Source organism: Notothenia coriiceps, unplaced genomic scaffold, assembly GCF_000735185.1.
Source record: "Notothenia coriiceps isolate Sejong01 unplaced genomic scaffold, NC01 NC01_scaffold00023587, whole genome shotgun sequence".
NCBI classification, from domain to species: Eukaryota; Metazoa; Chordata; class Actinopteri; order Perciformes; family Nototheniidae; genus Notothenia; species Notothenia coriiceps.
Genome location: NW_011356288.1, coordinates 23,202 through 43,274, shown reverse-complemented (window position 1 = coordinate 43,274; position 20,073 = coordinate 23,202). Strand labels below are relative to the sequence as shown.

General features: G+C 41.1%; 1 protein-coding gene across 1 annotated transcript; it reads right to left on the bottom strand.

Annotated features, from left to right (window-relative positions):
- Positions 1-10,225: 10,225 nt before the first annotated feature.
- On the bottom strand, positions 10,226-15,220 carry foxj1b (forkhead box J1b). Its single transcript, XM_010781829.1, has 3 exons — positions 14,943-15,220; positions 14,172-14,794; positions 10,226-12,806 (listed from the first exon to the last, which is right to left on the bottom strand). The coding sequence occupies exons 1-3, from the start codon at positions 14,950-14,952 to the stop codon at positions 11,991-11,993; spliced, it is 1,449 nt and encodes a 482-aa protein (XP_010780131.1). The 5' UTR covers positions 14,953-15,220; the 3' UTR covers positions 10,226-11,990.
- Between the last annotated feature and the right edge of the window lie 4,853 nt (positions 15,221-20,073).

Genomic DNA, 20,073 nt, shown 5'->3' with positions numbered 1-20,073 from the left:
GCCCTGGAAAAGAAAAACCGTTCCGAACCAGAAAACGCTCTAGCACCGGAGCTAGAATGGGAAACGCGATGTGGTGAAAGCCTAATAGAGATACTAGCAGACATTGGTAGACGTAATCCAAAAGTAACGTAAAGTAATCAGGTTACATGATATTGTGATTCCTCAATTAGGTTGATAATGTAATTATATAGTAAGCCCTCCCAACCCTTGGCTTCTCTGAATGGTGTGTGTGTGGTGTGTGGTGTGATTGTGTGTGGGTGTGTGTGTGTGTGTCGGTGGTGTGTGGTGGTGTGTGGTGTGTGTAATGTGTGGTGTGGTGGCGGCCCTCAGATTTACACTCAGCATTGTGCAATGGATTGGCTGTAACGTGTCATGCAATCATTAGTGGCTGTCCCTTCTTTCAGAGACCACTTAAGAGACACGACTGACGTGGCGGTTTAGAACAGTCAGCTGGCTGGAACCCAATCGGCTCTGCCTGAGTTCACGCCTGTCTGCCTGCCCTCCCCCCGTCATGTCGAAGAGCCACTGAAGGAGAAGGAGACACAACATACAGTTTAAACCTCAGATCATCACTACAAATAACAGAATCACAACACCACTAAAAATCATCAAGGTAATGAGTATTAAACACCTTTTACTTTACACTGCCAGTGAAGATAAACTGTGTGGCAATAAACCCTCCATAGCTTTATTTCTCTTATCAAAAACATGAAAAAAATATATAAGAGTGCACGAGGGAGATATTAAAGACACAGCAGAAAGAAAAGCCTATTTAAATAGAACGAGTGAAGGACGACCAGCAAGGATTATGGAAGTTGACTCCAGTAAGAATAATCAGAGATAATCAATAGTAAAAGTGTCATTACAGCTCACCAGACGCTGAAATAGAACGCACGTTCATTAAACAGTCAAAGCATGAAATGAAACAGTGATGAAAAACATAGAAATAGCAACAACATTAAGAAGCTGTATTTTAGGTGGTGTAATTACATAGGGAAGCAAAGGAGGTGGGTTGTGGCAGAGGCAAAAGGCACAATATAACACGGCAGGGAGGTCCACCCCACTACACAAAACAAACATCACACCACAACACACACACCACACGCACACACCATCCCGCGGCACAAACACACACACACACACACACACACACACACACACACACACACAGAGAGATCCCGCTGCTAGGTTGGCAAGTAGAACAGTCAAATTAGCCACTGGAGATCAAACTGATCGAAGCAGTCTGCTGGGAAAAGGTGGAGATGGAGATGGAGGAAGAACATCACGTGGATGACAGCGAGGAGGAAGATGAGAGGCGAGGAAACGACGGAGAGTTGTAAATGAGTCGGAGAAAATACTAGCGGGGAAAATGAAAAACGGTAGAAGATGTAATTGAGGGAGGGGGAATGCTGGAGAGACCAGTACTGGAGCAAAAATGAGCCGGATTGAGTGAGGAAATAAGGGTCTAACAAGGGGACACATGACACTTATTCCAGAAGAGCAGTGGTGTAAAGTACATGTACTCAAGTACACTACTGAAGTACAATTTTGAGATACTATGACTTTACTTGACTATTTGAATGTGTTGCTACTCTGTAGTTCTACTCCCCTACATGTATGTAATACCTTTAGTTACTCAACAGATGTGGATGAACGATGTGAAATATAATCAAGTGTTAAATCAGACTTTAGTTCCATCTGGAGTAAATCCACAAGCTACCCTGCAGTATACAAAGTCATTCAAACTAGCTGCACCTTTACCAGCTTTGAGAACACTTTCATGATCAATCATTATAAAACATATCATATATATTATTCTGAAATGGACCAATCTGCACAATGACTACTTTTACTGTCGCCACTTTAACGATATTTTGATGAGAATACTTTTCTACTTTTACTTGAGGAACATTTTGAATGCAGGACTTTTACTGTAACAGAGTATTCCTACACTCTGGGACTTCTACTTTTACTCAAGTACAAGATCTGAGTAATTCTACTTTTACTTAAATGCAAGATCTGTATTTCTTCCACCTCTGCAGAAGAGGAGACCACTTTGATGATTTAAGCTTCAAGTTAAGCTATTTTAGCTCAAGTTATATATATATTTCAAAGACTATCGCATATAAAAAGATTAAAATTAAGATATCATGCATTTCAAAGCATGTCCACAGATATTAGCAGTAGAATAACTTGAGACAGAACACAAGCAGAGAGTAAACATGTGGTCCCTGATGGAGCCGCCTGCCCTTCATGGCCAATTAGTAACCAAATGTAATCTTGGCGTGACCTGAAACCGTACTTCACCCCTGGGTTAGTCCTTTTACTTTTTCAACATACAGTGAATTGCATTACTCATCAAATCTGAGGGAAATGAGTTTGCAAGCAGGCATATCTTATACTAAGGGATTATTATTGCAATACCAACGTGTATGATTGTAATTTCAATACGTGAGAAACGGTAGATCTGCGCACTGCAAACTGACTATAAAGGAAATCAGACTGTGTTCTTTATCTCAGCCGGGGTCTCGCCAATAAAGTGGGTTTGAAAGCGCCGTGCAGACAGTCAGGGGTGAGCAGCTGCGAATGAAGAGGCAGACAGGTTCTCGTAGTCTCGACTGAGCTCCTTAACATGACACAGAAGTCACACAAAGCCCAACGAGACGGTTTAAAGGAGAAAGTGGTTGTTTTTCAGTCTGTATCAAAAACCAGTCAAGCACGGTCAAACACTTTGTTCAAGTCCAGGAGTAGAAATGAGAAAGGGGACCGTCTGTTTCTGTCTTCTGTCTTTTAACTTTGTGTTTGTCCGTGGTTCAGATAAAAAACGTTTAACAGGAAGTTCCCCTCTCACACAACCTGTAACCCCTCACAAAATAACGTTGTTAGCTAATCAAATGCTGCCTGGTTTAAGCGCTTATGCTAGCATTTCTACTGAAGGAAGTGAGCTAGTTAGCCAGACATGCTAACTTTTTTAATCTTAAGGTGCACGGACACCTGGCGTTCACGCAACACTTTTCTTGATCCACAATCAATTTCAGTTGGAAATGGACAAGATAAAATTGAATATTTGGTGCTGACTTTTTTGCTGAGCTGCTTTAAACATGCTTTTTCTTGTCCCAACCTCTAATCCTAATTTGATGTATTTTCATTTTGAAGTACAGACAGGAGTATTTTCTCTGTAATGAGGCGGGTTGAGCCAGACCTGGACCAGACCCACAGCAGCAGCAGCTCGGTCCAGCTCATTATGCAAGGCTGCAGACACACAGAGCAGAGGGGGGGGAAGGAGAAAGCTAAAGAAGAGAGAAACGTGGAGAGAGGAGAGATGGAGATGCATTCAGAGAAGGAAAATGAGAGAGAGGAATCTCCAGAGTTGGGAGAGTTACTTAAAAAATATGTTGAAAAAATATAGTAATCTGATAAGAATGAGGTGAGGAAGGTAGCGTTGAGGGGAGACATGCAAAAAGAGAGGATGAGAGGGAGCAGAAGGACTGAGGTTTGTCCTCTGGCCGATGGTCAATTAGTGGCAGGAGAGAAGCAGCAGATCAGTGTTCGGCTGCAGCTCTCAGCCCGTTTACTCCTGAAGAGGCAGCTGGGGCTCCTCCAACACCATCGTTAGGGCTCATGCTAACGAGGAAAACGTGAGATGAAATGATTCCTGTGTTTCATTGGATGCTGCTCTGAAATGAGATATGAAGTGCTTGAAAGATCTGAGGTAACTGAGTTGTGACTGAGGAGTTCCAGCAGCATTTGGGAGTAAGGTCACTTCTGAACTTCAGCAGGTTTTTGATTATTTGTAGCAGAATAAAATAGGTGTTAGCGTATTAGTAGCAGATGTCAAAGGTATTAGGAACATGTCACTGTGACCCTGATTGCAATCGATACCGTATTAAAACATAGGATAGAAATAAAGGTTAATGTTAGGCTATAAAATAAGACCAGAGCACTCAGAGTCAGGAACTGTACCGAAGTATTGAATAACTCCCGTTTGGCTGAACCTGAATCCACCTGTCCGACTTCTTCTTGATTCAAAAGGTGTTTTTCCTCAATTTTTTGCCTACTAAGCTTATATGATTTAAAGACTTGGAAATAAAAAATGAAATAAAACACATATAGAGTCAGCTGTAACTTAAAGGTGGGGTGTGTAATGTATTTCAGAAACACTTGTTATATTCCATGGAATGCTCTTAACATCCCGATAGCAATGAATATATTAAATGCTTTGAATATAAATACATACAAAAAATGTCATCTGTGGAAGCCGTAGTGCTGTAAAAAGCAAAGGTGTCAATTTCGGGACAGTGTGACAGGGGCTTTAAGGATTGCCAAATAAAAATGTGTACCTTTGTTGTGTGAAAAAAGTTAGCTATTTAGTTAATAAAGGACATTAACAGTGTTCCCTGTACGAANGAAACACCAAACAGATCATTGCAGCATTACCCATAATCCCCTCTGTTTCAGCCCTGTTTCCAAAGTGCTGATTCTCTGTCTGTTACTTTAGATGAAAATAAGGATATTTTCATCTAAAGTAACAGACAGAGAATCAGCACTTTGGAAACAGGGCTGAAACAGAGGGGATTATGGGTAATGCTGCAATGATCTGTTTGGTGTTTCAGCCAATCAGAGACAGGTTCTGTATATATCTGAGACCTGTGATATGTTGATGACAAACTGTATAATACGGGACCTTTAACCAAAGAATATGAACCTGAGTTTCTCCTCCAGAACCTCTGTAGCTCGTAGCCTGGCCTTCATTAAGAAATGCATACCAGACCTCCCAGCAGACGCTTTAAACACGACGCACGTTTTGGCTCTGACTCACAAGCAAAACATTTTAACAGGTTGCAGCATTGCTTTACATAATCCCATACAAGCAGCAGACACACTGCAGCTATGACACATGTGATGCGCGCGCACACACACACACACACACACACACACACACACACACACACACACACACACACACACACACACATCCCTGTGGGGCAGATTGAAGAGGAAAACACGAAAGCAGACGGGCTAAGTGGAGTCACACTCTTTGTTTCTTCAGCTGTGGCACTAAAGCTGCGTCCTTGAAGCTACACTGTACGACTGCAGGAAACACAGCAGACCACTTCACATGATTCAGTGCAGGTGAGCCTCCACACATGAAAGAAGAGGAGGAAATGAGAGAGAAAACAAAGATTTCAGCATGCTAACGTCAGCGGATAATTCAGGGGTGTCACACATACGGACTTTGCTAAGTGAACACATTACAGAGAATACATTAACTGCAATTTTCACAATTTTTTATGTATAAATTATATCCGTTTACAAGACAGGGGGATCACTTAACCATCTTCTTTAATAGTTCCCATTTTAGTTTGCATGTTGGTGTCAGTTCAGGTGGTCAGGATTACTACACAGATGTGGGAATGAACGTAAAATCATTTTTAGATCTTGAAAAGTAGTTTTGATCATATCGGATCTATACATTGTATGCACACGTGTAAGCAGGGCCGTTTCTAGCTTTTTGGGGGCCCTATGCAAGATGCTGTTTGGGGGCCTTAGTCTTTACAGTTTTTTAACTACAATGGGGGGATTCCNCCCACGCTGTATCTCTTATTTCACCCCACGCTGCATCTCTTATTCATACATTCATCAACTTTTTCTTTCCTCTTTTCCATTATGTTGTCTTTTGCTCGTTGTCCTATGCTTGCTCCCCCCCTGTGTTGTCCTTTGCCTGTTCATGTAATGTTCATGTTCAATTTTCTTGTCCAATATGTTGTCTTCTGCCTGTTCACCCCCTTTCTGTACTTTTAATTGTTTTTGTAAGCGACTTTGGGTTATTGAAAAGCGCTATATAAATAAAAGTTATTATTATTATTATTATTATGATCTGTGGAGACGCATCAATTTGTTACACTTTAAGAGGAAAACAGGCTAATTTCACGAAGACCAAGCAATTGAAACTTACAAAAAATTATATTAAAAAGGTAAACGATAAGGCTCCTCTACGTCAATGAATGCAAGAGATGCAGCATTTTCTCAAAAATGTGACTTTAAATTTAAAATTAACAGACAGAGAATCAGCACTTTGGAAACAGGGCTGAAACAGAGAGGATTATGGGTAATGCTGCAATGGTCCATTTGGTGTTTCAGCCAATCAGAGACAAGCTCTGTATATATCTGAGACCTGTGATATATTGATGACAAACAGTATAATAGGAGACCATTAAGTAGCCATTACCTCACTCAGTCTGAACCCACTTGACCCGACCAGCATGAGACACGGTTGTGGGTTAGAGAGTTCAGGGACCCTGAGACCAGACGCTGTCTCTGGGGCTCAGAAACAGGAAGAGCACACCCTATCCTGCCCTGCATCTTCCAGTAGTGCATGAACGTTTAAATGTAGCATCCTGCACCCTAAGGGGACCTTCCCCAGTCTTGTAATCCAGGATAATAATCCCAATTAACCCATTCATTACCTCAGAGGACGAAGATGAAGAACGTTATGGAAAAAGAACCTTTAAGAGAAGTGCGCCAGAGAGCGTTGGTGGTCAGCTTTCAAATCATTTCATCATCCGTGGGTTTGGAAAACACACACGGTAGAACAAAGAGACCAGAGAGGTTTAATATTTCAGCGGTACTGCGGTCTTAATACCTCAGCAGAGATCTAAAAATGTGGAGCAGAAAGTCCTGGTTTGTGTTGGACGAGAGTAGGAGAAACAAACGTCTGACATGGAGAACAAGAACTATTTTCTGACTACAAACACAGCTGCAGGAGTTTCCCTTCAGAGGAGCAGATCTCCACCTGTACAGTAATGGGAATCACAGAGGGTTTCCTGCAGGGATGCTCGCTGTGATTCAATAAGGAGGACGTCCCTCTCTGACTCAAACCTCTCACACACATATGAAAGCAGTCGGTCAATATTTAACACGAGCTGACACGCTCTGTTAATCCGTTCTGAACCAATACAGCACACTCTTAACTGAATGATTATGTGTTTTTCTTTTGCAAAGGTGGAATTTTTTTTGGGAGGGCGGGGGGTTTAAGAATGATTAAAAAAAGTGTATAATAAGGTTAAGATTTAAGTATTAATGCCTGGCAAAGTAAAAAATCAAAATAAATATAAAATTAAAAAAATACGTTAAAATTAAATAAATAAACGTATTAATAAAATTAAAATAACTCAAAAATAATAAAGAAATGTGGAAAAAAAATTTGTTCGGAGAATTAAATATAAATGTTGATAAAAATTGATAATTGTCAAGAATACACATTACATTTTGCAATTATCTTAAAAACTGAAAGTGTTAATTCCCCCTGACTTTTACCATTATACCTGGCTCTATTACTCTTCAGTAGAGATCGAATAATGTAAATCCTTTGAGAAATAATCTGAAATCGAGCGATGGAGGAACATGAACACGCATCTTTAGTTTGATCTGATCTGAGTCCAGTTGTTTATGGCAGCTTTTCAAAGGGGAACAAATACAGGAAATAACATAAGAAGCCGATCGCTCTTTAATCAGCGAGCTGGCGGTCACACAGAAGTGCAGACACAGCAACAGAATGATAGAGATCTGAATGTGCTGTAAGTGAGGAGGAATTAGCATTTAATGAGTCTTTATCTGGCGAGGATCAGCTGGCATTTCTCCGCCCTCAGCCTTATCTGCGAGCCGTGTCTCAAAAGGTGAAGCATTTAATGAAGCTCTGTCTGCAGTCTGCTGAGAGCTGCGTTACTAAAGCCTTTGTGGAGGGAGGGGCAGTTCAATCTGAGGATGGCTATGCTAATATTTGTATGGAGGACGAGTGATGCACAGCTGAATGACACACACTCTGTGGATAAAGTGAGAGGAGAGAAAATAATGTGTACATTTAATTAAGGGATTAAAATCAGCACACAGCAATATGCACCTGTAAAGCAATGACCAATAGAGTAATGCAGGGATTTTGTATTTCTTTGTTGGAACCTGAAGGCAGCATTTCCCCAATTTTGGATTAAAGCAGGAAATAATCTCTGTGGCAAACACACGGTTATGATACTTCTGAAGTATAAAGCTATCGCTGGGCTATAAAGGAACTACAGCACGGTCACATGACTTCACGTTACCACCGCTAAGCTAAAGGCAGCTAATGTTGGGCTATAAAGGAACTACAGAATGGTCACATGACTTACTGTCACCACCGCTAAGCTAAAGGCGGCTAATGTTGGGCTATAAAGGAACTACAGCACGGTCACATGACTTCATGTCACTACCGCTAAGCTAAAGGCGGCTAATGTTGGGCTAGCTTGTGTTAACCACAGACCTTATTTAAGGCTAACAACCCAAAACACATTCAGAAAATCATTGACTTCAAGACAAGAGGACAGGAAGAAGCACATTTTCCGGTTACTGGTTTAAGGGGGAAAAAATGTAGATACTGATTTAAACTCATATTAACAGGCTTGTTTGTCAGCATTATGTGGATAGCATTCCTGTTTCACAACAGACGCTTGAGCAATGTGTGAGCGGAGGATGAAAAGCATTCACCACGTCTAGCACATTTAACCCCACCGGCTGCCACACAGCAGCCACTAACGAGCTCCACCCTTCCACCAAATCACAATTAAGCATTAATTAAACTACTGTAAGCGATCCGGCTGCATGTGAGGAATGTGTAAACAGCTTCAACTGCAACTGAGGAGTCTCATTCAAGCAATCAAGAGGAAAAATATAAAATGTCCCACCTCACCACAATTGGCAGACTGTAACCGCTGTTTTATGTGGGGTTGAGAAATTAGGGGTGATGCAGAGTGCTGGAACTTGCTGATGTGACATTATCCATGCCTAATGCGCTTTATGATGAGGTTACAGAGGGAGGTTGTGAGAGGGCAAATTCCTCCAAACATTACCCCCCCCCCTACCCCTCCTTCGTTCCACATTTAATTCTCTTTCACCCAGCTGCAAAAAGCTGATGTCACTTGAACACCATTATAACCGCTTTAAGCTAAAAAGAGGGTGGGAAATCACGTTTGTTCAGCCGGCTGCGTCACCACCTGCAGTCATAAACCGTGGAGAGGGCAAATGGTGGAAGAAGGGAAACAAGTTGCAGCTTACATACCTCAGAGACAGAGAAGTACAACGTGCACAAATACGCTGTTTACTCTGTACTATCAACACCTGATTAAACACTGAAGTGGTTCCATATCAGTGAAGAGATGCAGAGACCTGACCTTCACTGCACTCAGTCACACAGGAGAAATGACTAAATACAACAAACATGGCTACAGTAACCGTTGGAATAAACTCCTTCAGACAGAGAATATCACCTGAAGGGGTTCTAACAATATTACTCAGAGAAAAGTCAGTAAAGTAGTGGAAAAAGTCAAAAACAACAAACAAATCAGGTTTATTTCAGTATGTAGTGTCTCTACTTTAAAGAGTCCTCTCCTGCTGATGTTCAGGTGTATATCAGTATGTAGTGTCTCTACTTTAAAGAGTCCTCTCCTGCTGATGTTCAGGTGTATATCAGTATGTAGTGTCTCTACTTTAAAGAGTCCTCTCCTGCTGATGTTCAGGTGCATATCAGTATGTAGTGTCTCTACTTTAAAGAGTCCTCTCCTGCTGATGTTCAGGTGTATATCAGTATGTAGTGTCTCTACTTTAAAGAGTCCTCTCCTGCTGATGTTCAGGTGTATATCAGTATGTAGTGTCTCTACTTTAAAGAGTCCTCTCCTGCTGATGTTCAGGTCTATATCAGTATGTAGTGTCTCTACTGGGACATGTCTCCAGGCTTTAACGTTCAAAAAGCTCTCATACTGCCTGTGCTGCAGCACCTCTTTTCACCCTCTGTCTGAAACCAGAGCCCAGTCTGCTCTGATTGGTTTTTGGTTAGCTCTGTTGTGATTGGTCAACCGCTTAGAGATGTCCCGCCCCTTAGGTACAATGTGTTGGAGCGCTAACCAATAGAAGCACGAGCAGTACATCGTGATGTCACTATGTTTCGGAAGTAAACAAAGGAGTCTAATGGAGAAGTTTCAGGCAGAGGGGGGGAGTGTGTGGGAGAGAAACTTCCTCTGGAGGGATTTTTGCCCTTGTAGAACATTTACATGCAAAAAATGCATTTAAAACCTATATAACACAGGAAAGGGAAAACCCCAAAAAGCAGAATAGGGCCCCTTTAAGGACTGCACTCACACACTCTTTGATATTTCTCAATGACAAGTGAACGATGCACGTTTTTGTTATTGTTCTTTCTTTAATTGACACCATTTATTGCATCAAGGCATGATTGCATTTTTAAACAGCTTAAAAAAGTACAAATTAAAATAACATGGTAGGATTAAAGAGCTCATATCAACCTCGATCAATATGATACAAATAAGAAAATCTGGCCTTCTGCTCATCATCGAGTTATTATATTCTCAAACACATTCAATTTCAGATTTGAGAAAACAAACCATAGAGATTTTTTTTAAAAAGGACATACACCGAAGAAATCAATAAGGACCGATCCATCACCCAGTGACAGAAAACAGATGTTTTTCTTATTAAACAACACAGATCACCATAAACTGCATATTCCTCATCAACACATTTGGCGAAATATGATCAACAAATGCCTAGTTTTGTATATATTTGGAAAGAAAAACAGTAAATATAAGCGACAAATTAAAAATGCCCATTGACTTATTGCAGCGTTGAGTTCATTGTTAACAGACAAACTGATATGGATAATTACAGCAAATGCATCACTTTCATTATGGTCAGTAAACTTGTAGGAAACATTTTAATACAAAATTAAACTAAACAACCTGGAAATAAAATCGGTCTTGCTTTCCTAAAACTGCTGCCTATCAAAGTGCATAATGTTCGATTTTCATGACAAGAAGGCGTTTCATTTTCCGGTCAAATGGCAAATATTCCTGCCTAGCTTCATGCGATAAACTTTAGTGAATATATATTAAATCGACTATACAACAAGGTCATAAATGACTAATCTCAGACCATGAGTTTAAAGTCTCCATCCTGATCTAATGAATGACGAATGGCTGATTTCGCTGCATGTTAGTAAAAAAAATGTTAAATGCTAATGTAGCAAAAGTAGAGTCCAGCACGTTTTCTCAGTCCCGTGCTTTTTCGTGAAGAATGCTTTAAAGGAGGGTCGGGTTTTCTTCACTTTGCTTCCGTCACCATCTCAACAACAACAACAAAATTGCTGCAGCTCAGCACTCATTTCCACGCATGCTTTTATCACCAGCTGTCCGACATTTAGGCCGTTATAGTTCCAGAAAATCCAAGTTGACGCAGTGTCGTGATTTTTTTCGTAATTCTGAAAAAAAGCGTTTGCTGCCATTCATCCAAACGAGTGGGATCGACCATCCTTCGCAGTCCACATGAAACTTTCATTTGGTTTATAAAAGTTTCTCTGTTCATTGTGCCTGATATATCAGTGTGGTGTCATGTTACGCACGGCTGTCAATCACCCGACACCCTTAGGGAGAGATGAGAGTCTGTGCTGGGAAATAATCCTTAATCAGATCTAGGGCGGCAACTACAGATCCTTTTCATTATTAATATCTGCTGATTAAATGTTAATGTTAAAAGTTAATGTTAAAAGAGATTGACTTGAAGGTATTATAAAACAAAGCAAAACATCTCCATATTTGAGAGACGGAAACAGCATTTTATGCAATTTTTGCATTAAAAATGACTTTAACAATGAATCAATTGTCAAAAGAAGTTCGGAAATATCTTTCTATGCATTGTCTAATCACTGCAGCTCGAGTCTGATCTTGTGTCAAGGGAATCTCAACTAGATTAACTGGTTAACTAGTTTCATGTTAAAGATAGGTTTGACAATATCAGGCTTGTAGGTCATTATTAGAAAACAAAATGACAGATGTATTGCAGAATGATTGAGCCGTAGTTCTTATCCTCTTCACCGTTCGACCAGTAGTCAGACATGTTCAGGTCATTGGATGTAGATCATTAGGAGTTAATGAGGTTTTAGGGGTCAAAGGTCACAGATAGGCCTCCACTCGCTCCCATGGCTGCATCTCTGAGAAAAAACCCTCGCACAGCCCGAAGCCCTGATCCAGAGTCAGAGGAATCGCCTGCTCCTCTTCCTTAATGTTCTCCCAGGGCACCACCTCCTCTGGGAACAGCGTCGACGTCTCATCGAACTGCTGCAGGTGTTGATGATGATGCATCAGCTGATCCTGGTCTGGATGAAGCTGCTGCGGCACGTGGATCTCCCCGATACTGCAGTCCAGGGACGCCCCGCTCACATCCAAGTACCCGTAGGGTTGGTGGTGGTTCAGGTACTGGTTCCCTAAGATGTCCCCTCCGTTGCACCACCTCCCCGGATGCTGCCTCCCCTGCAGGGAAACCTCTATCTCACAACCCAAGGCGCTCAGTGCCGTGTTGATGTCCAAATCCTCGAAGGTGCTACAGTTCCCGCCGAGGACGTCGTCGAACACGGACGCCAGGTCGAAGTCGCCCCTCAGGATGTCCGCTTTGTGAGCGTCCGTCGCCAAAAGAGGAGACTCCGTTGCCCTGATCAGCTTGTCGCTCTTCGCCGGTAAGTTCTTCCGTTTCCCGCCTTGGTAAGGGCAGACGTTTTGGACGCTGTGATAACTCAGTTTGCTCTGTCTGTGGGAGCCACTATTATTGTTGTAGCTGTTAGCAGACATCCTCCTGCGTTTGAAGATGCCGTTGACGAACATGTCTTCGTACTGCGGGTCGATCTGCCAGAAGCCCCCTTTCCCCGGCTCGTCTTTCTGCCTCGGGACCTTCTTGAAACACTTGTTGAGGGACAGGTTGTGCCGGATGGAGTTCTGGGACAAAGGAAACAAAATGAGGGAATGCAGAATATTGATTTGTTTTCAGGATGGCAGTGAATAAACTGAAACATTGACTGTAATTGAATGCATTATGTCAACAGATTTCACAAAACTGTATTAGGTTGGTTGAAAGCAATAATATAAGTTTAAATAAAAACGTTTTAGGTTGAACCTAATATTATTGCCATGCAGGTATTAAAAGAGGTAGATTTGTGTTCAATGTGCAAAACTAGGACGGACAATATAAAAAGCTTTGAATTATCGGCCGTTTAAATTCATCCTTTAAAAATAATACATTCGTAAGTGGGTGTGTGTGTGTGTGTGTTGGGGGGGTTGTATTGTTGTTTGTATGGGAAAGCAAATGTACCTAATGAGGCTTTCTAGAAACAGGCAGCTCTGTGCATTTCAAACATGATCAGCTGTGCTTAGCTGCCATCTCTCTCAGGAGCCCTCATTAACACACACACACACACACACACACACACACACACACACACACACACACACACACACACACACACAGAGTGCTTTCTCCACCCCATCACCGTTCCCCTCAGACAAAAACCCTATGAGCGCTCTCCTCTCTTGGAAGATGGAAATTTCTCTTGCATTAAGGATTACTTGTCATTGAAATTATCAAAGGGCCCAAATTAGACTCTTATCTTGTGAAGTAGAAAAAAAGAGGGGGACATGCTGGAGGATTTAAAACGCACACTGCATCTGCTGGTTTTTGTTTCCCCACAAAAGAAAGGCATTGTCTGATGTCCTGCAGACAGATGTAGGAGAGGTACAGATCTTGTAGTAAAAATAGAAGTACCAGAGTGTAGGAATACTCTGTTACAAATAAAGGTCCTGTATTCAAAATGTTACTCAATTAAAAGTAGAAAGGTATTGGCATCAAAATATACTTAAAGTACCAACATGTAAAGTAGTCATTGTGTTCAGAATAATATATCTGACATGTTTTATAATGATTGATCCTGAAAGTATTCTCAAAGCTGGTAAAGGTGCAGCTAGTTTGAATGACTTTGTATACTGCAGGGTAGCTTGTTAATTTACTCCAGGTGGAACAAAAGTCTGATTTAACACTTGATTATATTTCACATCATTCATCCACATCTGTAAAGTAACTAAAGATGTAGAATAAATGTAGTGGAGTGAAGTACACTATTTGGTGGAGTTTAAGCAAAAAATTTAAATACTTGAGTACAATACTTCAAAATTGCACTAGTACAGTACTTTAGTTATGTTACACTACTGCCTGCAGCATGGTGTGTGATGGTGGGGATCTATGCCCACCCTCCTCTCCCTCACCTCGCCATTTGTCTGACTCATCAATAATACAAGAGTCTTGGTTACCTGCCAGCTGGGCTCTGCGTGTCTGTAGTAGCAGAAATTCTCCGTGATCCAGTTGTAGATGGTGGACAGAGTCACTTTGGGCTGTTTGCTGGCCTGCATCGCCATGCAGATGAGGGACGCGTAGGAGTAAGGAGGTTTTACTTTAGGGTTGGTTTTGTAGTCGACCTCTGCAGGCGGGCTGGCCTGGATGGGGATCTGCGCGTAACCGTGTCCTGGATGTACGCAGTCTATGAAGCGCGGTCCCGAGTCGCTGCCGGAGGTCACGGGGCTACCGAGGTACAGAGGCATCCCGGTGGAGGCAGTGTCCCCGGCGGGGGGGCTGGACGGAGAGTCGGTGCCTCCTCTGGGGAGCCGCTTGAGGAAAAGGTCCGAGGACGGGCAGCCCGTTCCGGATCCGTTGGGTCGCTCCGGGTCCGCGTTGATGATGGAGAAATTCTGCAGCCAGTGGAGGCTGGTGAGGCTGTCATCCATGGGGACTGAGTCCGACCCGGTGGCCTGGTCTTCCGGGAACAACGCCAGCCATTTCTCCTGGAACTTGTTGATATCGGGGCTTGTCAGAACCGGCATCCTGTCTGTTTTACGCACGGTGACCAGAAGATCTTCAAATTGGCATTTAAAGTTCTCTTGAAGTGAATGAAAAAAAAAAAAAGTATTGGAACGAATCTAAATAGACCTTGCACTCAAATCACCATAAATAAAATAGGTCAAAATATTCCAAGAGAGCAAGACATTAATCCCAAGAAATTGCCAAATGCTGCGTAATGTCCTTACCTCCTGTCATGCAGCCTTTCAGGAGGAGACTCTCTTGTGCACCTGTTGCAGTGCTTCCTCTCCTCTCCTCTCCGAAGACTCAACGCATCCAGTGTCTGCGCAACAAGTGCAGAGGGGGAGGGCTAATATCATCCAGCAGCAGCAGCAGCAGCTCATATGGAGGAAAAGCAAGAAAAGCTCCTCTCAGGACAGATCCATGCCCACTGTTTCTCATCCAAACGCCCGGCTCAGTATGAGTGTCTGTGGGAGGTCAAGACGTGAGAATGTATGGAGGAGGTTGTAAGATAAGTCTCATAAAGCTCGAGAGACTGCCCACCATCCCTTTAAACGCCTGAGGGGGTTTCTGATTGGCTGGAGATTTGCTTCAGCAGCTCTCTCTCTCTCTCTGTCAATCTATTCATTACTCTCACTCTTACTCTCACACACACACACACACACACACACACACACACACACACACACACACACACACACACACACACACACGCGCGCGCGCGCGCGCATACAAAAGGGCATTCAAATATATGTGGAATGAGTTGTTCTCTGCTGTAAGAACAGTCAGTTTCGCTGGTTTTAATCGTTGTTTTTTCCCGGAAGTAGGCTGAAATATGAGCTCCGTTGCGCACGTCAGCCCCCCCCCCTCCCCACAGGCGCGCCACAAGTCCCGCTTGGAACGCACTTTTGCACCTGCAAGGAGAACAGAGCACTTTAACTGATAAGCCTGTATTTACCATGCCTTTTCACAGTGGGTGATTGTTGTTTATTTTCAACCGTGAAAAGGCACATGTTGATTGGTTATTTGGAAATGTCCGTTTTGCACAATTGACTTTAATCTTATAGTTAGGCCTACATTTGCACTTCAGTGGATTCAAACCAAGATATGTACAACTTTTAGAGAGTCAAGTGGCTCAATACTGTTTCCTGGAGGCTGTAATATAGACATCTGTGGATTTATAATCCAATAAATTGATTAAATAATGAAAATATCAGAAGAGATTGGAGACCACTATGAAGCAGCATTTGTTTGCAAGCTGTCAGAAGAAATGTCAGCCATACACCGTGTATTACTATTTTCCTTGAATAAGAGGGCAAATGTGCTCAGCATTTCATTTAGAACAACTGTGATTACATTTTAAATGTCCATCTGAAACTATCTTTTATCAAGACCATCTTAGGTGGCCTTTTTAGCTAATGCAGTGTAATCAAATTTGAAACAATAAATACAAGTAAAAAGTGGTTCTCATTCACAATACATTTGAATATATTTGATATACACCAACACGATCTAAATCTAATTGTAGGCTATTATTGACTGGACATGTGGAATGAATGGCAGAGGCAATGTGAATTATAATGAAACAATGCCACCTAGTGGATTCATACAGCATTGCAGCTACACCACCAATAGAGGCACTCGTCAATTGGCGTAACACCCAGCATGGAAACTGAATGTGAGAAAGATGTTCTACATTATGTTCTCTCTTTATGTAGGGGTACACTTAGACTGCATTTCGATGGGAACCAGTGTTCAGAATATACATCATGTTCTTCATATTAGGGATGCACTGGCAATTCATGTCTTCAAAGCCTCATATTCCTCAGTTTGCTCTGTTTATGCCCAAACAGGGAAAGCATCAAACTATTTTAGTCGAAAATATGTAATTATTCTATTTAAGTTTACTTTTTTATAACCAGATGTGTCATGCTTTATTTGTTATTCTATTAGTGATTTGCAGTGGGGTAAAGTAACTACGTACATTTACTCAAGTTGTGCTTAAGTACAATTTTGAGTTACTTGTTCTTTACTTGAGGATTTAACTTATTTCTACTTTGTACTTCTACTCTTCTTCAGCTTGAGGATATTAACAAAGTTTCAACCCTCTGTCATCCTCTCCAAACAGATTTTGTCAACATGTCTGCTGGGGTTAAAGATTTGGAGAGTGGATGCTGATGAGGAATGGCATTCAGGATTTAGGATCAGGATGGATGACAGCGACAAAGCAGCGACACTTGAAGAACCAATCAGGCCAGCTGCTGCATCCTGTTGAGGAGGAGGAATGGTTTTTAAAATGTCTCCAGGTTTGTTCAGGTTCTTGACAAAGGGTTAGCCGGTGAGGTGGGTAAATGTTTGATCAGCTGGTCATATTCTGGCCAGGCTCCCCCCGTTCCTTCAGCAGCAACTAGGCACACATACAGTGAGCTATACAGAAGGATTGAATGAGGACAGCTATGTATTTAACGGTTAATGGTAACCTTTGGATTCAGTCATAGTCATTACATTTAACTATTGGGTTAGACATGCTAGACATTTGTCATTAACATGTGCAGAGATTAAAGGTCTTACATATTGCTTTTGTTACTTAAAACATGTTATTTCCCCAACATTTAGTTTGACTTTGCCTCATAAGAGCTTCAATTTAGACTTTCTTGCCAAGAGTTAGACGAAAAATGCAATACCAAATATATTTGAGTTAACAATATGAACGCGAGTACTCGACAGTACTGATTTTGAATAATCACAATTTCTCTGAAGACTACATTTAGATGATTAACTTAATGAATGACTTAGCAACGCCTAGAAGACTACACTAACACTAATATTGAAACCAACTTGAATACTAGCCTTTTCAGAAAATATGAATTGGCAAAATGATGTAGACATTTCAATTGAATCACATTTTTATTAAAGGTTTTCTGTTTTTGTCCTTCCTCTTTCTTCTCCCTACATTTTGTTATTTGTTGTACAATTTATTTGTCATACTAAGAACTTTACTTACCGCTATTCTTAATTTAAAAATAAGAGAAACAGAGAAACTGGAACATGTGAACTCCATTTATTTAATGTTTCATACAGATTAATGTACAGACATCTTCTCATCTAACTCTCAGCAGGAAAGGGAATACATGTATTTTCAAAAAGTTATTATTTTTTTAATTTGCCCCAAAACAATGTTTTTCAGGGTTGTGGAGAACCTGTATTTCATTGCTAAACGTTCTTCCAACTTTAGGCTCACAGGTTAATGTTATACATTTTAGTTACATAACTATAAACAGCCTGAACCTGGTCTTCAAAAGAAAATGCAATTTAAAGGTAATTTATTTCAGAAACACTTTTTGTTATATTCCATGGAATGCTCTTAACATCCCGATAGCAATGAATACATTAAATGCTTTGACAATAAATATATAAAAAAATGTCATCTGTGGAAGCCGTGGCGCTGTAAAAAGCACGACCAATCATCTGGGCCGGCCCGGCTAAAATAACTGGATGGCCTACCTGCCTGTCAGCCTTCCCTCTGTGCACAAACTCATCTCGTGCCCTCATTGGTCATGTGGGCGTTTGTGTGTGTTGGAGGAGGGGCTCTGTAAGAAAGGGGCAGTTTTTTTTCGGTTGTGTAATTCTAGCGCACTCGATCTGGTTTCTTTATAATTAGCCATAAAGAAGTAATAACAATGTACACCGTTTGATTGGTCACTGCTCCGTCTCGTCTTGTTAAAGCACTTAGTCTTGTGTAACATTGCGCACTCTTCTTTATTTTGTGCCATAAGCACTATTTTACTTTCCTCCATTGCATCTGTATTTTCTCTCTTTTTCAACTCTTTCTTTTTATATTGATATTTAGCACAAAGCCCTTTTTCGCAGAAAATAACCTTTGATAAATGAGAGCGATTAACTGAATGTGTTGATCTGATGACTATCATTACAACAATATTTGCAGGTCATCAAATGATATTATATTTGATTGTATTGTTTTCTTTTCTGCAACCCATGCTGTATCACAGCAACCTAATTAGGTTTGATGATAGGGACATTTTTCAGTTGTTTACAAAGACAGTAACCTCTGCAATTATCGTGGCCCAAGTCACAATGCAGAAAGCCCCTTTCACAATATTATGAGGTTGTGGTTCAGTGGGAACTTTGAAGCTTGGTCCACCCAAATGTACCCCTCAAAGTGTTGTCCACAGGATTTGTTCATTCAACTTTGAAACAACATGGCTGATGTCAGCTAACACTGTGCAGATGTAGATTTCTTCTTTTATTTGGCTGCTATTGCAGTGATGTAGGCTTCTTGATCTGTTTCTGTTCTAATGGTGTACTTCTAAGAGTATAAGTTCTCAAAACAAGTGCATGGAATCTACGAGTTTTAATGTACTTACAAATATGATTCAAGTTATTTCAAACTTCTCATCTTGAATGTACTGATATAGTTTTATTATGCTGGACATGCCAACATGAATTAGATGACTGTAATATGATAAATGGCAGGTCCAGACTTTTAGCGTGTTAGTGATAAATATGACATTTATTCCACGAACATGACTTCATTTATAAAGGATTAGGGCCTTATATTTCACAAAGGAATAATTGCACACCTCCCTCCCTCTTTGCAAGTTGAGTCATTTCCGTTTCACAGTGTTTAGATGAAACAAAGACGCTGGCAGCAAGACAACCCTTTCCTAGTAATTCTCAATAAATGATAAATGTGCATTGTTGGACTAAGGCTATTCAATTATTCTACCTACTGGTGCTTGCATGTTGCATGGCCTTGTCTATGTGCTTTTGTTTTTACAGCCCCGTGTGTGTGTGTCACAGAGAGCACAACACGGACATTTAAAATACCAAATGAGGTCTTTATAAAAAAAAGTCAAATTTGCACTGACGCATGTATGGTACAATCTATTCCAGTAAACGACCATGGATGAAAGAATATAATCTAAAACCCATATCACTTACTATCCATCTAACTATCTCTGATATTCCAGGAAACTTGTCGCAGATTTGTTTGTTTTAACATTTAAAAGCAGGGAGGTGCCAAGCAGAAAACATGGCTGCTCTGGTTTGTTTTGGCTGTGTTTTAGAGGAGCATCGTGTGATGATCATGCCACAACTATTTTTCAAGAGAAAATCTATTTATAGAAATCTGTGTGCGGATTGGATTTCCAAACAGTATAAGCCTGAATAAAAAGGGCCAGGGTTGCTCTTTGCCTGCTGCATCTGCAAAATAAGAATTGTTGTTTTCTCTAATGCAAGAACAGAATATCAAATATGGGTTATTAAATATATGTGAGAAGACAGGAAAGGATGACTTTTAAAGCAGATATTAATGTGCAGGAGTGTGTGAAAGGGATA

Coding starts and splice junctions, on each gene's coding strand:
- foxj1b (XM_010781829.1), bottom strand. Junction 12,807..14,171: donor ACGCAGAGCCCAGCTGGCAG/GTAACCAAGACT, acceptor CCTTTGTCCCAG/AACTCCATCCGGCACAACCT.